Source organism: Lissotriton vulgaris, chromosome 11 (assembly GCF_964263255.1).
Source record: "Lissotriton vulgaris chromosome 11, aLisVul1.2, whole genome shotgun sequence".
NCBI lineage: Eukaryota > Metazoa > Chordata > Amphibia > Caudata > Salamandridae > Lissotriton > Lissotriton vulgaris.
This window is the reverse complement of record NC_141699.1, coordinates 348037930-348054859: the sequence shown is the minus strand read 5'-3', so window position 1 is coordinate 348054859 and position 16930 is coordinate 348037930. Positions and strand designations below refer to the sequence as shown.

At 47.2% G+C, this 16930-nt stretch overlaps 1 protein-coding gene across 6 annotated transcripts in view; it reads right to left on the bottom strand.

Annotated features, from left to right (window-relative positions):
* OSBP2 (oxysterol binding protein 2) overlaps positions 1 to 16930 on the bottom strand; it is a 1786946-nt gene that overhangs the window by 725040 nt on the left and 1044976 nt on the right. For all 6 annotated transcript variants that reach the window (XM_086943307.1, XM_086943309.1, XM_086943310.1 and 3 more), the window contains one exon: positions 9765 to 10015. In XM_086943307.1, the coding sequence (XP_086799433.1) occupies positions 9765 to 10015 (251 nt within the window). The remainder of the gene's footprint in view (positions 1 to 9764; positions 10016 to 16930) is intronic.

The window sequence follows — 16930 nt, the reverse complement described above, 5'->3', positions numbered from 1 at the left end:
TCATCCGCAGAGCATCGGGGGCATGTGTCAAGCGCAGTAGGAAACATGGCGTGTATGCGGTGTGGTGTTAGGTAAGCCCTATGTAGAAGCATGAGCTGAATGAATTTAAATTTGGGGTTTCTGGCTATCTTTTTGGGGAACTGGAGGATACGCTCCCACTCCTTGTCTCGCAGCGGTCTTCCCACATCACCCTCCCATTTCGCCCTGAGGGGCGACAGTGGGGCTGCCCTCCCTGTCCTGATGCTAGCGGTTAACCATTTAGTCAGGTGGCTCCCCGTCCCCATAAGATAAAGCATCGTTGGTAATGGGTTTGTGGGAGGTTCCATTCCCTCGTGCGCCCACCTATTGGTCACGTAATGGCGGAGGCCGGCATACATGAGGAACGATCCCCCGGGTACACCGTGTGCAGTCCTGAAGTCTTCGAAGGACAGAATTCGCCCCTCGGCAAAGAGGTCCCCCACAGTCGCCACTCCAGTGTCATGCCAAGGCGTGAGTGTGTGTGCAGTAAGTGGGCAGCGGGATACCCAGCAGTGGGATCGTGGGGGCATAAGATGTCGCCGGGGTGGTGTATTTTAGGGCCTTCCGCCAGTATTGGATAGCAAGCCGGAGCAGTGGCGGGGCATTTCTTGGTAGGTCTGAGCGGGGCAGTAACAAGACATGGATCTTCCCCCTAGAGCGGTCCTCCTCTGTTATGTCCACCTCGTGCAGGTTCCGACCCGCTAGCCAGTAGGCTAGCCATTGCAGCTGGCATGCAAACTTGTAGGCCCGGAAGTCTGGTACTCCCATTCCCCCGGCTCCAGTAGGAAGCTGCAGTTTGGCCAGGCCTATGCGTCTCCGCCCTGGGCCCCATATGAGTTCCGTGAGGAGAGTATCCAGTGATTTAAATGTAGAGGCGGGAATCAGAAATGGCAAGTTGGTAAAATAGTAGATGAGGCGGGGAAGCATCACCTTCTTAGAGATGGCCACCCTTCCGGCCACCGATAAGGGTAATGACAACCAAAATTGAATTTGGGATTTGAGCGCTCTCATAGCCCGGCCGAGGTTGCCATCAATCATCATGGCCGCATCCCTGTAGATTTGTACCCCGAGATAGCGGAAAGTAGAGTCCGCCATTTGAAATGTGTGTGGCGCGAAGGGTAAGGGTGCGGGCTGGCCTGGGGCAGCAAACATGAACCCGTAGGACTTGGACTCGCTTATGGAGAGGCCAGATAACAATCTGAAGTCCTCGAATATCTGAGATATAGGAGCAAGGTCTCCCCTGAGATCGCGGAGGTATAGGATAATGTCATCTGCGTATGCGGAGACCACATGGGTGGTCGTGCCCCTCCGGATCCCATAGTGGGGAGCTGCCGTTCTGAGTTTACAGAGCAGTGGTTCAAGGGACAGGATGAACAGGAGTGGGGAGAGCGGGCAGCCCTGTCTGGTGCCCCGTGCTATGTCCACAGGACCAGAGATGGATCTGGACGTACGCACTCGGGCCGTGGGGCGGGTATAGAGCAGTTTGACCCAAGCAATATACTCGGGTGGAATCCCAAATTTCGCGAGCGCAGCAAACATGAAATCCCATCTAAGGGAATCAAAGGCCTGTTTCAGGTCCAACGAGATGCAGCCTTCTGAACCCAATTCCGCCGGGTCCCGCAGCATCAACTGAGCAAGCCTTCTAAGGTTCATGGCCGTGCTCCTTCCCGGCACAAACCCGCATTGGTCGGGGTGTATCAGATGAGGAATATATTGCGCCAAGCGCATCGCTAATATATTGCTCAATATCTTGCAGTCGGTGTTGAGGAGGGATAAGGGTCTGTAATTAGCTAGGTGCATGCCATCTTTGCCCGGTTTTAAAAGGGAGGTTATTAAAGCTTGGAGGGAGGACTGAGGCAGTGAGGCAGTGCGCAACGCTTCCAGATAAACAGTGTGGAGACGCGGGGCCAGGAGGTCTATGTATGTAGTGTAGAACTCAGCCGGTAGGCCATCCGTTCCAGGGGTTTTGCTCCTCGGGAGAGCACGTATTGCCTGTCTAATTTCGGCGACTGTAATAGCGCGCTTCAGGTCTGTGGCCTGCCTGGCTGTGAGTTGGGGCAATTCAAGGTCCCTCATGAAGTCCTCCAATGCAGCCTCGGAGAGGCACTGGTGATGACCATATAGTGTGGCATAGTAGTTCCGGAAAGCGGCATTAATGCCCACTTGGGACGAGGCCAGTAGACCGTCCTGGTCCAGTATCTCCAAGATCGGGTGATTCACCGGAGAGTCTCTTATAATACGGGCCAGTAGTGGGCCCGATCTATCCGCCTGTGTATGTTGTCTGATAGTGTATTCTTTATAATCTAGGAGCCTCAGGTCTTCCAGTAGCTCGGCGTGTTTAATGTGTGCCTCTTGCAGAGGAGTAAAGTGTGTGTTAGTGCCCGCAGCTTCGCTCTCCAGCATTGCCAGTGTACCTTCCACTTCTTTTAGGGCACCTATCACCTCCCTCCTCCTGCCCACTCGGGAGGCCATCGCCTCTCCCCTGATGAAGACCTTGAAAGTGTCCCACTCTATTTGTCTGGAGCTGGCAGTGTTTGTGTTGGTAGCAAAGTAGGTCTCAATAGCGTCCGCCATGGATGACCTGAAGACGGAGTCTTCAAGTAGTTCTGTGGGTAACCTCCAGGTCGGGATCGGGGCCAGCATCTTGCCCCATTGCCAGGTGAGCTCTACAGGGTTATGATCCGAGAGGGTCTTCCCCATGTGTTGGGCTCGGACGACTGATCCCAGCAGGGAGCGGGAGCAGAATATATGATCTATCCTGGTATGTAGCTGGTGAGGGGGGGAGAAGAAGGTGTATTCCCTGTCCAGGGGGTGCGCACTGCGCCACGCATCTGCCAGTTCCCATCCCGCCGCCCATTGTGCCAGCGCATCCGCCTGTCTCCTGCTTTCTGTGGCGTGTAGGGGGGGGTGAGATCTATCTAGTGTAACATCTAAGACTGCATTAAAGTCTCCTCCAATCACCCACTGGTGATCTGCCCACTCCGCAAGGATTCTATTGACATGTACCAGAAAATCCGATTGGCCAGAGTTTGGCGAATACACACAGCCCAATACAATCATGTCCCCATCCAACAGGCCTTTCACAAACACATATCTGCCTTCATTGTCAATTCGCTGTTCAATCGGTTTAAAGGGAACAGAGTTGCGGAGCCAAATAGCAGCCCCCCTAGAGAACGCTGAGTAGGATGTGGCAAAGAGTTGACCCCTCCACTTCTTCTTGAGTTTCAGGCCTTCAGCGCAGTTCAAGTGTGTCTCTTGCAGGCAGGCTATCATGATTCCCCGGCGATTGAGCTGGGCCAGTATCCTGTGCCTCTTGTGGATCGAGCCCATGCCCCGCACATTCCAGGTGCACAAGTCATAAACATTAAGCGGTCCCATGACAAAACCTGCAATGCGGCCATGGTGGGACCGTGGGTGACCATACCAAGTACCTCATGACGTATGAGAAGAGTGTCGTGTAAACAGGTTGCCCCTCAACATTAAGGTCCCCGGGCCAACGGGCCCGCGATCCAAACCAGTGTGCCCAACATGGGCAAGAAGTAAACAGTTTCAAGTGCATACGGTGGGGGAGAGTGGACCTCTCGTGCCTAACGTGTACTGGCCTGCGGTGGTGTGGCAGCCCTCCGTGAAACCAAACCTGCTAGTTACCCCCAGCATGTAGGAAGATACACTATTCATACGTTACCACCCGGACTTCGTTCAGGGTGCAAGTTGCCGGCGTCAGAATTCCTCCGCTGTCTGCGCCGTGATCTTGGGAAATAATTGTAGGCTGTCCGCCGACCCCGACACTTCAGTGTGTGTGCCGGAGACGCTGGCCTGACCTCTGTTGGTGTCTGCATCGTGAGCGGCGAGGGCCTCCTCCGTCAGCTGCACCACTGATGATCTGCCTGTCGAGCGGTCCGCTGTGGGCCGCCCCTTTGAAGAAGATTTTTGTGAAGGGGCTCGTCCTTTATTGGAAGCCTGGTGACTCTGGCCCGACGGATTCCGGTGCCTCGTATTCCCAGAAGCCGATAGTGGGTCTTGCGAGGTCGGCGGCGTCAGCGTAACCTCCATCCACTCCTCCGCCTCCTCTGGTGAGTCAAAGAAGTGGGATTTGTTTCTATAAAGAATCTTGAGGCGAGCGGGGAACAGGAGGGCATATTTCAAGTCTCTTTCCCGCAGTGTGCGCTTCACCCCCACGAAGGTGGACCTAGCTCGCTGAACTGTGGGCGTGAAGTCAGGATATATGGAGATGTTCTTGTCTTCATAGCGGATCGGCGCTTTCTCCCGGGCCACTCTCAGCACAGTATCGCGGTCCCTGTAGTGAAGGAGTCGCGCGATCAAGGGGCGTGGGGGTGCCCCCGGCTGCGGAGGTCGTGACGGCATTCTATGCGCTCGCTCCACACTGTATAGCGTCGTGAGATCTTCCGGGCCCACCATCTTCCTGATCCAGTCCTCCACGAATTGGGTGGGGTTCCTCCCCTCGCTGCGCTCCGGAATGCCTAGGATGCGGACGTTGTTGCGTCGGGCCCTCCCTTCCGCATCATCCACCTTATCCCATAGCTGCTTGAGCCGTTTCTCCATACCCTCCAGCTTCGCCGAGTGTTCTGTTTGCTGAGGGATTAGATCGTTCAGCGCAAGCTTCTGCTCCGACACTTTCTCCGCAAGCTTGTTATGGTCTGCTCGGAGTAGCGAGAGGCCTGTCGCCATGCTGTCAATGCGTGATTCAAGCGCTTCCCGTGTGGCTCGTATTTCATTCAAAATGAGATCCAGCTTGGCGTCCTGCGAACCCTTTCCAGTCGGTGGGATAATGTCCGCGGTAGACGAAGCTAGAGGGTCCTCCGAGCCGGTGGACTGCATGTCCGCCGATGCGCCGTGGTCCTGGGTCCTGCCCCTGTGTTTCCCCATCGACCTGGTATGCAGGGTGGCGTAGTAGTATGCGCACTCTCCGTTTCCGGTCTGCACTGCCTGATGGCACTCCGAGCGGCGAGCAGAGGTGTCCGCCTCCGACGGCTCCACGAAGATATGAGTAAGGGGTTACACCCTAGTGCGATGTCAAGCTCACAGCACAGGATCCACGTCAGTGTAGCAGCGCTCCGTGGGTGGCCTTCCTCTCAGCCGCGGGTCTGGCCACTACAGGCCGATGTGTAGGGATGCTGGGCCACTATTGGGGGGTCCGGTGGAGATCAGCAGGAAGGGGAGCTCGGCGGTGCAGTCCGGCCAAAGGTGGTGTGTAGCCAGGAGCCCCCGTGGAAGCCTCGAGTAGCCGGGACCTGTGGCAGTGTACAGGTACCCACTTCCTGCTCTGCGGGGGGCCGCGCTGGTGATGTGAGGAGGTATCAGGGCCGCCGTGTACTTGCCGCTGTGATGCGCCTAGGACAGCGCAGGGCTCCGCGCTAGATGCTGGGAGGGCCCGGGGTGCAGGGTGGAGGTAAAATGGCGGCTATGGTCCTGCAGCAGCGAGGGGCCGTCGCGAGTGGTCCCCGTGCACACCAAGGCAATGGTGCACTGGGCAGAAATGTCCTTCAGGTGCCAACCCCGGACCCCCACTCCTCACCGGTGTCAGCGGCGTCCAGGCAAGTGCGGGCGTCTCCTTAGGGTCCGGGCAGACTCCGGGGCGGCCCCGGTGGCGCAGTGCCGCGATCCGGACAGTCCGGACAGGGACGGTCACCCAGGCTCGTTGGTGTGCAGGCAGTCAGTGTGGCAGCAGCAGGGGCCGTGTCCGCCGCCGGCCCGGGCAGCGCTCTCGAGCTCCGTAGACCCGCCCCCCTCCGGGGCTCGTCAGTAGTCCGTCGGGGCCGCGCCGCTGCCCGGCTCCCAGGCAAATCGAGTCCGCGGCTTACCACGAGGGGACAGGCCTCCGGGATCGCCACTTGTCAGCAGAGTTTCGGCGGCGTCCCAGAGGGGTGGTGCGCTGCGTAGGTATGCCGCTCACTCCCTGAAGCCTCGGACGTGGAGACGGGGTGGGTAACGGTGCAGGATGACAGGATAGTCCGCTAGTGTACAGGGCTCAGGACGGAGCTCCCCAGCTACACGTCCGCCATAGTCGGCTCTCGGCCACGCCCCCTGGTCTCAGGGCAGCTAAATCGCCTATTCTTTTTATCCCAAGATCACAAAAAAGTGGGGTGAGTGGTGTTGTGATAGGTAGCGAGATAAGAGCCCTTGCGAAAGTGTTCTCGCAGATCGTTAGTTTGTTAACTGAGCTAAATCCCAATATCTCTGCTCCATATAAGGCACAACTTTGGGCTTTTTCGCAATAATTTTCAAGGGCCAGTGAAAGAGGTTGGGTATATGATTGTTTAAGGAATCTTAGTACTGATTTAGATCTTTGGCATAATATCAGGGAACTCTTCCTCAGCTGATATTCCCAGCTAGGTGTCTCACTTAAACCTATGCCCAAATAATCAAAACTTTTTACCCGCTCCAATGGTTCTTGTAAAACCTTAACCTCTCTTACACCTCCCCGTACTTTTCCGAACACCATAAATTTAGTTTTAGTGGTGTTCAATTCCAATTTCCTCTCGTTGCAAAAGCTCAGAAATGCATCCAGTAGTGCCTGTAGACCCATAGGAGTGGTAGATAGTAATAAGGAGTCATCTGCAAATAGCAGGATGGGGACTTTTACATCATTCATCGTAGGAGCATCGTTCTTACAGCCCATTAAACAACTAACCACATCATTGATAAACAGGGAAAACAGTGCGGGGGCGAGAACACACCATTGACGCACCCCCGCTGGATCGAAATCCTCATTGGATGAAGCATAAAAAAAGACTCAATTCGGGAGAATCATATCAACTCATTGGGATGAATGTGGAATGAGTCCTCGGAACCACTTGTGATGATGGAACAAAGTGAATGGTTTGGAGTTGCAGAGAGTCTGTGCTTCACTGAAGTGAAGGGCTAAATAAATAGTAAGTACGAAATAAGTTTTTAGTTAGAGGCTTCATGTCACGAAAACATTAGCATTAATTTTGCCAAAACTGGGTTCAAGTAATCTTGTGAGCACGGTAACAAAATTGCTGTAGTCTGTTCCTGTAGGCGTTAATGACCAAAAAGTAAATCTTGTAGGTGTCTACCTGGATTGCTATATAAGAATCAAATGAGGGAGGTAGAGCTGGTCGTTGGATTCATGCTCCACAGGAATAGTTACATAAACAAAGTGAATCCAACAGGGGAGAGGGACAAGAGTGATCAAAAGTGATTGAAGCACTCAGAGTGTTGAAAAATACCCCTCACACACCAAAAGGCCCCTTGGTGTCATGCTTCATCATCGGGGTCTTCGCACCCCTCTACCGGGATGCGGCGTGCTGCGACCTACGACTACGCGGGAGCACTTGCAGTGTTGACTATGTGTGGTGTCCAGTGTGTGGGGTATATAAAGAGTGAGTGGGGGGTGTGTAGTGAGAAAAATTATTAAAAAGTACCTGGCACTAGAGTGTGAAAGAAAAATTTATTCTGGACTCTGGCTGGTACTGTTAAAAGAAGTGCAGATTGAGGTCTAAGTTGTATAATGAACAAGACCTCTGGTGTGCATTGTTGTCGACATGTTTCGGAGACAAGCTCCTTCCTCAGGACGGGGGCACAACCTCCCCTCCCTACTCACGTCTTGTTAAAAAAATGTGTACTTACAGAAAAGTGAAATATTAAATTTAATATAAGGCTAAGTGTGCCTACAGCGGTCTGCTACAAGCACAATGACTTGTGAAGCTTTCTTGTAGGCTTCATGAGCATAGTCAGGACGCCGGGGTGTTGCTTCAATGGCTATAAGCACAGGACTCCTTGGTCACCGTCTTACCCCGCACGCTGCTCCGCTGTTGTGCGGGGAGCAGCGTGCGGGGTAAGACGGTGACCAAGGAGTCCTGTGCTTATAGCCATTGAAGCAACACCCCGGCGTCCTGACTATGCTCATGAAGCCTACAAGAAAGCTTCACAAGTCATTGTGCTTGTAGCAGACCGCTGTAGGCACACTTAGCCTTATATTAAATTTAATATTTCACTTTTCTGTAAGTACACATTTTTTTAACAAGACGTGAGTAGGGAGGGGAGGTTGTGCCCCCGTCCTGAGGAAGGAGCTTGTCTCCGAAACATGTCGACAACAATGCACACCAGAGGTCTTGTTCATTATACAACTTAGACCTCAATCTGCACTTCTTTTAACAGTACCAGCCAGAGTCCAGAATAAATTTTTCTTTCACACTCTAGTGCCAGGTACTTTTTAATAATTTTTCTCACTACACACCCCCCACTCACTCTTTATATACCCCACACACTGGACACCACACATAGTCAACACTGCAAGTGCTCCCGCGTAGTCGTAGGTCGCAGCACGCCGCATCCCGGTAGAGGGGTGCGAAGACCCCGATGATGAAGCATGACACCAAGGGGCCTTTTGGTGTGTGAGGGGTATTTTTCAACACTCTGAGTGCTTCAATCACTTTTGATCACTCTTGTCCCTCTCCCCTGTTGGATTCACTTTGTTAATGTACCTGGATTGCTACACATCATCCACCAAGCAATTAAATAGGGGGATGTACCTTGGCTGGACCCAAAACATAGAACATTAGAACCTTAACAATTTGCTTCTAAACAACACTCTGGAAAAGGAATTCTTGGAAGCTGAATGAAGTTCACTTTTTCAGGAGAAGAGACTCATAGGTTAAGGTTTGCTGATGAACACAGTACTCAAGCTTTTAGGTTTTAAAAGGTGAGGAGGCATCCATAATGTGTCCCTCTTTCGTGAGCCGAGGTTCTATCCTCTTGAAGGGCCAGGATGCTTCCTATTAGTAACATGCACAATGTCCAAGAACCAAAACAACTGAAAATAACACCATGCCCTGGAAACAAGAACCGCTTACCATCCAGGTGGCAAACTACTGCCACACGGGGCACAGGTTGGCTGCAATTGTGTTGAGCGCCCTTTTGAGGGCATTCCCAGTATCCTGATGGTTCTTAATCTCTGGTTGTGAACCCACACAATATTTGAAACCATCAAAAGAAATGCTCTGCATGTTAGCCTTCTTGATGGCCCTTCATTACTTACGGCCAATAGAGCTGTGGGAAGGAAAGGTGCTTTGCAATCTTATGTTAATAGGGCCCTGTTTTTATCTGTGTGAACCATTACCCATTCGACTCAACTGAGGAATTGAGGGTTTTTAAAGCCAAGGCAACCATCTTGAGCCATTTCATTTATGTTAAGAGATGCATCAGTCCTATACAGCATCAATAGAGGTATTTTCACAGCCAGTGTCCACCGCAACAATGGTCGGCATGTTGCGGCACAACCTTGTAAGGGTACCCTTCCAGAAAGTTACAAATTAGGAGTCTACCACATCATTATTCATAGAAGAATGGTTGGGCATAGGCACGCCTGGACAGACTGTCCAGTATTGTGTACCAATTCTCTGCCAGGGGAGCAATGAATGGGGGACCACACCAAAGTACAACACCTGTAGTCCAAGAAGCATCTGGAACTACTGTGTTAACATAGCACTGTTCTCCAGGAAGAGAATGAAGCTTGGTAGCCATTACTATCTTCAACAGAAGGAAGGCCCTTAAAAGTCATAAATCTAGAATGGAACTCATAAACTGGATCCTTCTGACAGAAACAGGGTACAATTTGGATGTTTTACTCAAAAAGTGGTACAAATGAATGCATTGATTAGACAAAAACACTTGACTCGGATTTGGAGAATAGAGTGCTTTGTAGTAATGCTCTATGAGAAGATCAGCGGACCATGCTGGGAAGAGGATCTTTCTTCACTTACATTTATCATGGCATTGGAAGTGATGCGGAAGAGCGTGGCACGTTCATTCACCGCTTTGATCTTCTCCCCACTCTCTGTCGCCAACTTCAAGTTCTCCAGCTCACTCAGGGAGCGCTGAAGGGCGGCACCATGCTTGGCGATGAGGTCGTTGCACGTGTTGAGATCTTCTAGCTTACTGGACAGGTTTTTGAGGGTACTGTGTAGCTCGCTTTTGCTGGACTGTGAGGAAGGCTCCTCATCGCCAGAGTCGTCTGCAAAAGAGAGTAAAATAGAGATTTATTGTTATCAATATAGACATAAAGGTAGAAAATCCCACCCAGACTCTCTGGTCATACCATACATTCAACTAATCATCTTACTGATAAAACATCTTCAGGTGAGCCTACACATGTGATGGTATTATTCTCTACAGACCATTTTCAGACACTTGAGTCAATGTTATACTTAAACTACCCTTCATTGTACTAGCTTAGGTCAGCGCCTACTACTCCATAACAGGCTTCGAGGCTACCATGCAAAAACGTTTTATCCCTGTTGGAAACAGAACATATATAGTGATTTATACTCTGGAAGTAGCTAAGAAGTGGGTGTAAACACTGTAGCCGTAGTCTGCTAATGCTTGCAAAATTGATGCTTGTGACACACTCTTTCCTCAACCTGTTTATTTGGACTGTTAGTGAGTTCGTTGGAGGATTAGTTGTGGCTTGTAAATTGCCAAAGTGAATGTATTAGGTAATATGACACAGAGACTGGTTGCTCATGAACACTTGTGACGAGCTGTGTACATAAGCTTGGAATAAAGGATATTTGTATTAGATTTAGTTAAAAAAATGGTATTTTTATTATACCTTGATGTTGTAATTGGTTCTTTAGAATCCTCCCCCCACCAAGAATAATCCAGCATAAAGTCCCACATTAGTTCATGAATGCAAGCGCAAATGTAGTTTACGACAGCAAGTTTCTACACACAGTTCTAAATGTCCTCCTCAAACTCAAAATGAGGTGTGGGCATAAACCCCAGTTCTCTATAACTTAAAGCACAGACCATGGTGTTACTCTTTAAAGCCTTCTTTAGGAGCTCCACAATGAAAGCAGTAGATGCGCACCACGCATCTCAGAACAATCGCTTCTCAACCACTCCCACTAACTAATGTGCAAGTTCAACAACAGGACAACCAGGCTCCAAGAAGGTGTCCAAGCAGTAACAACTCATAGAACAGCACTGCACGCAGCTTTAAAGGGGCGAGGGGCAGGAGGATGAGAATGCTGGAAGGCCCTCAGTCAATCCATATAATGGGATCAGTGCATGCACACAACACCTCCCAGATCACTTTTTAGTCACTCCCACTAATTCAAGTGTAAGTTCAGCAACACACCATTCAAGCGCCAAAAAGATCTCCAAGCAGGTACATAGTGGTTCACCATGGTCAGCTTCGAAAGGACAAGGCGGCAGGAGAAGGAGGTCTGCAAGTGCTCAGCCAGTTCATATGATGAATCAGTACAAGTGCCCCACCTTCTTCTCAACCACTCCTACTATTTAAAGTGCAAATGCAAGTCAGCAACACTGCACCAAGGCTCAGAATAGGCCACCACACAGTTACCCTCACAACAAGACACCATACCTTTGGTTGGCACATTTGATAATATATGAACTGTGCAGATTCAGGCTTGTGCACTGTTTGGCTTAAGCTCATAACATCAAGTTAACCCAGATCTCGCCTTCTCAAGGACAGAGATGTGCAATCGGCTATTCATATCCTCACGCCATGGGTAACCAGAGCCCATACCTACATTCTGTCATTTCCGTAGTCCGCTTTAATAATCAATATTCTCAAACTATATCTTTTGACCAAGACAGTGTTCTGAAGTGGTCACAAAGGAACGTCTTTGTCAATCCATGCAATAAATATGCAGACCGTGTAGCCAAAACGTGCCCGTTGTGTGCAGAAGAGAACACGGATGAGATCCATAAGCACATAACATTCTCACAAAATTGCTTATTGCAAAAAAATGTCTTCATTCGCTTTTAATGGCACTTTTGCCTCTTAACCATGTTTAGAGTATCACTACCCTACAGAGGCACTCATTCTCCTCAGGACAGGAATAAGAGGAGTGTGAAAGCCTCTAAAGGCACTCTTCTTCATGGTAACCAGGCTAAAGACAGATCACCAGTCAACTGGAGTATTCAGGTATCTTGGAACAACACAAGAGAGTGATCCCTAGCATGCGGAAACGCTACTGTCCCTTATGGACAGAAAGGAGTGGATGCTAGTCTGCAGAGCATTTGTGTCTGCACAAATTAAGTAAGTGTATAGTTGAAATGAGGCTATCGGCGTTTGCCTTGATTGCTCTTTGTTATGTTGTTCGCATTGTACAGAGTCATGTTTATCATTAGAATGGTCTCATGGAGCTGTCGTCTGTCTGGGAGGGGAGGTGCTGGCTAGTGATTCTGGAGTTTGCATTGCAGTCATCCTGTGATGATATGTTGTGGATATTGTTTTTGGAACATCTTTGATTTGGTCATGTCATTATCAATCCGCTGTGGTTGTTTGTTTCTGGTGTCCGACAGTCACAGTGTGGATCTACGCCCTGGATTGCAGAATTTTCTTTTGTTTAGTGAGTTGTTACATATTCATAATGGTTGGCTCTTTACTGTGAGAGCTGCAACTCATTCAGATCGTACTCTCACCTAAGCAAGGCAATAAGTAAGTTCCACAAACTGAGAAAAAGCACTCTTATATCTGGCAATGTGCTCTATGCAAATTGGGCAAAGGGACCTTTAAACCTTGGATAATAGCTTCTGCACTCCTCTGCCAAGAGCTGACAGGGTTTTTCGCTGGAGCTCAAAAAATATAGTTGGGTGTACAATACTCTTGATTAAGCTTTTTGCTGCAAATTGAGCCTAATTTAGAGTAGGGAGGTGGTAATGGAAATGCTCCAAAATCTATTGGTGAATCAACCAGCCAAATTTTCTCCACCTTAGGGTAGTAGGATGGAATCACAAGTAGATTCTCCGGTAGGTGTGTAAGTGATCTGAACAAGGGCCTTCTCTCCTTGAACCACACCGGGGCATCCTAATGGCGACAGGCTGACTGCCTTTTACAATTATGCACATGGGTATTTTTCTATTCTTTGATTTGCATTGATTGAATGTCAAGCATATTGTTAGTGTAGCTTGCTAAGAATAATATTATTGTACAATAACCAATAACAAATTAAGGGCCTGATTTGGAGTTCGTGGTAGTTGAAAATTCCCCAGTTTGCAGAGGAAATGCTACAGCCTCTGGTAGAAAATGTCCTTAGGTGAGGAATTTGTCAGAAAAATTAATTGGATCATACTGTGTATGTAGCGATGTTAATTCCAGCAGTGAATTCTCCACTGTAATGACAATCCTGCAACAGATGATGTAGTATTACTTATGCAAATTGTAGTATTTTCAGTTAACCCACATCTGATTCAGGTTTTATATCATGTCCATTTATCAGTTAAAACTGTGTAACAAACTGTTATATCTAAGGTTTCGAGAGGATGCTCCTGGTGGGGTTTGATTACATCTTTACTGGAAAACCTATTTAACCATCCAAGAAGAATAAACTTATCATCTGTAACCTAACCAAGACTACTGGAACTTCTTACCTACGACACAACACAAACATATCCCAATTGTACATTATAACTAAAGAGCAAACCCTCACTAGGACTGGGGCTATCTCAGAATTTATGTTTTTCCAAAGAGACCCTTCAAATATACAAACATATACATATTAACAAGAAGGTGCTTCGATGAGCACTGGCAAACCCCAATAAGTTGGCAGCCAACTCCAGAACTATTGGCTTTGCTAATGTTTAAAGTATGGCAGATGGTTCACCAGTCTGTGTGAGGTGAAGAGTCCCTGGCTTATCTTACCCCAGGTTAGGACCCTGCAGCATATTTAAAGATCTCCATCCACCTGATGGAGATCTCTGCCTAAAGTGATTTCGTCAGTGTGTAAGTAAGTAAGTAGGGGTTGAATGTGGAGCAACCACCATATTTTTTTCACCTAAAAAAGAAACTCATAGCGCATAAGTTTGTTCATGTAAAACACAATAGAAAATAAAGGCCTTGACACACAGAGAGGCTATTAATAAACTGCATTTTGTAGTATGTTTAATAGTACTGTAATAGCACTACTAGAGTACTACAAAAAGCTACTCATAAACCTAGGAGTGTAAGTCTACACCTTCACCTACTATCTTTCAATTGGAAGACCTTCACACATTTAAGTTGACTACTTAGTAGAACATGTGGAGTGGCTGGAAAAGGGGACGCGCTTGCTACTAAATTGGAGGTGTTTAGGGAGGAGTAAGTAGGGGGTTTAGGGAAGATTAGGAAGGGGTCTAGGGTAGACCATGCACCCACCCATAAGAGTAATCCCATTGCTATTCACAAACTGCATTTCTAAAGTTACTACTGCCAAAAAGGGACACAAACCCGTAGTAAAATACTTCTGCTCAGAGCTGGAGCAATTTCAGCACCATGTATGGGCAACCATTTTTACTGGAACGCCGTTCCATAAAACATAATGGTGGTAGGGACTTCAAATAAAATAATGCTAAATTATTTAAACTAGTTAAAAATATACATAAATATCATTTAATAATAAAAGATACCAAAACTATATTTATTATTTAAATATATAAAATATTTTAACAGCCTTTTTTGAATTTATAAACTATTGTAACAGTACTGTTTATTAAATCCTTAAATTACTTTTAATTAATACTATACATCACTTTTAATAATTATTAATACGTAATAAAAACAATGTTTTTACCTTAGGTGGGAACTTATTTTATCATTTAAACTTCCGAAAAATACATTTTATTTTATTTATTTAAATTAAATATTCAATTCAAAATTATTGCTCTGGGGTTAACATTAATTACCATTGATAGTTTTACTATTTTTTAACAGGTTAAAAAAACTTTATTTACAATTTACCTTTCCCTATACTTTACCACAGGGACACTCCACAGTAGGGGTGGATATCTCCCTACTGTGAAGTATAAGGCAAATTGAAAAAGTTTATAATAAAGTAAAAATATTTTTATAGTATATATTAATGTAATTGAGTTTTATATATTATTTAAAATGAAGATTAAATTGAAAAAATGGTACAACATTAGCTTAGTTTTTAATTTAATCTTTAACTTCTTTAAATACATTAAATATCACATTTTTATGAAGTCTAAATTATAAAATCAATTCCCAACTAAATTAAAAACATTGTTTTTATTTTGCATTCATAATTACAGTATAGAATTAATTCAAAATAATTTATTTCAGTAAAAAAGTATTATAACAATTAATACATTTCCCAACAAATTACAATATTTTCTATAATTAAAATCTAAATATGTTTTTTTTATTTCTTTACCATTCCATTATCTTTTTCTATATTTGCAACTATTTGAAAAAATTAAATGTAACATTATTTCCTATGGGTTTTATTAGAGGTTCCTTCTTGCATCATTTTCTGTGGAAGGGTGTTGCAGTATCAGTGGTGGGCCATGTGTAGTGCTGGGGTAACTACTGTTTATTTTTTTTCAGTAGTACCTTATACATGTTTCGTTTCATAAACTTTTATTCGATTGCCATTAGTTTTTGCAACCATAAAAAGTGAGGAGGTATTTTTCATTATTATTCAAGTAGAAAGTCAGATATGGTTGTATGCCCACATGGGTCTGGACAGCGGTAATTTGAGAGTTTGAAGGTTTTGCCAGTTCTATTGAGCATCGAAGAGCTCTAAGATGGCTCAGACACAACTTTTTGAGTTCTTTCCTTGAAATGTCACCCATGCAAGGGGGGTCCAGAAAAAAGTTGCTACCATCCATATCCCGGCTAAAGTTCCTTATGTATACTAGCCAGGGTATTTTATCCCAGTTATCGAGGGCAGTGCAGTCCTGAATTAGAGAGCGTGTTAGGTGGCACTCCTCTTTAGTCCATATACGATGCCACAGAAGCATAGGTTGGCAACGAATGGTATCCGTAATAAAGTCCATACCTAGTTCTGCTAGCGAGGCATAGGTTGGGGCACTAGTTGGTAGGGCCAGGAGATATTTGGCAAACCCATTTTCAACTGTTTGTAGTGGGTTAATTGGGCCATAGCCCCAAACACCTGCGCCATACATTGCCACACTGTGGCACTTAGCGTAGTATATTTTGAGTAATTCCGGAGGAGCTGGTTTTCCCAGTTTCCTAGAAAAGGAAACTAAAGCTGATGTAGTTCTCTGGAAAAGCAGTTTTTTGCCTGCTACGGTCTGCCGCCACGACAAAGAGTCATCCACCAGGATACCGAGGTAGGGATAAGCACCAGTTCGTTCCAGCTTAGTTTTATTAACAAAAATGGGTTTGGGGTTCTTTAGTCTTGGGCCTAGATGCATTACAAATGTATTTTTAATGTTGACTTTGAGGCCCAAGGAATCCATATAGGAACAGTACTTGTTAAGTTGTACTTGGAGTTGGGTCAGTGTCCTGGAGAAGATGACAGTCGTCCGCATATAGAAGTGCTTGCACATGTAAATTTGCCTCCAGCCCTTGTTTAAAGTGCTGAGTAAGAAGCTAGGGCCTGATTACGATGCTGGTGGGACCGCCACTGTCAGGCCATCAATGGCAGTCCCACTTCTATCCAGCCCATCTGATCCCACTTCCGCATTTTGATGCAGGCGGTCGGATCAGGACTGGCGGGGGAAAGACCGTCGCGTCCAACAGGATTAAGGATCCCGTCAGTGTGGCGGTCGGACTCCTATTCCCTACAGTGGGGCAGTGCCTGCTCAGGCACCGCTGTAGGGATTAGGATGCCTCTTTTCGCCAGCCATTTCATGGCTGTTTATCCGCCATAACAAGGCAAAAAGTGACTTGGGGGCTCTACGGGCCCACTTGACCCCTGGGACTCTGCAATGGGCCCTGGGAGGCACCTATGGTGAACCTCTACATATCCCAGCACCATGTGGCACGCACCATGTGCAGGGATATGTAAGATATGTATGTTTTGTAATGTAGAGTGTGCTGCAGCCCGCAGCACACGCCGCAATAGAAAGTATACACATTACGACCGCCATTGTAATGCAGGCAGTGGGACCACCGACTACCGGTGCCGGTCGGACGTAATTCTGACTGGCATCG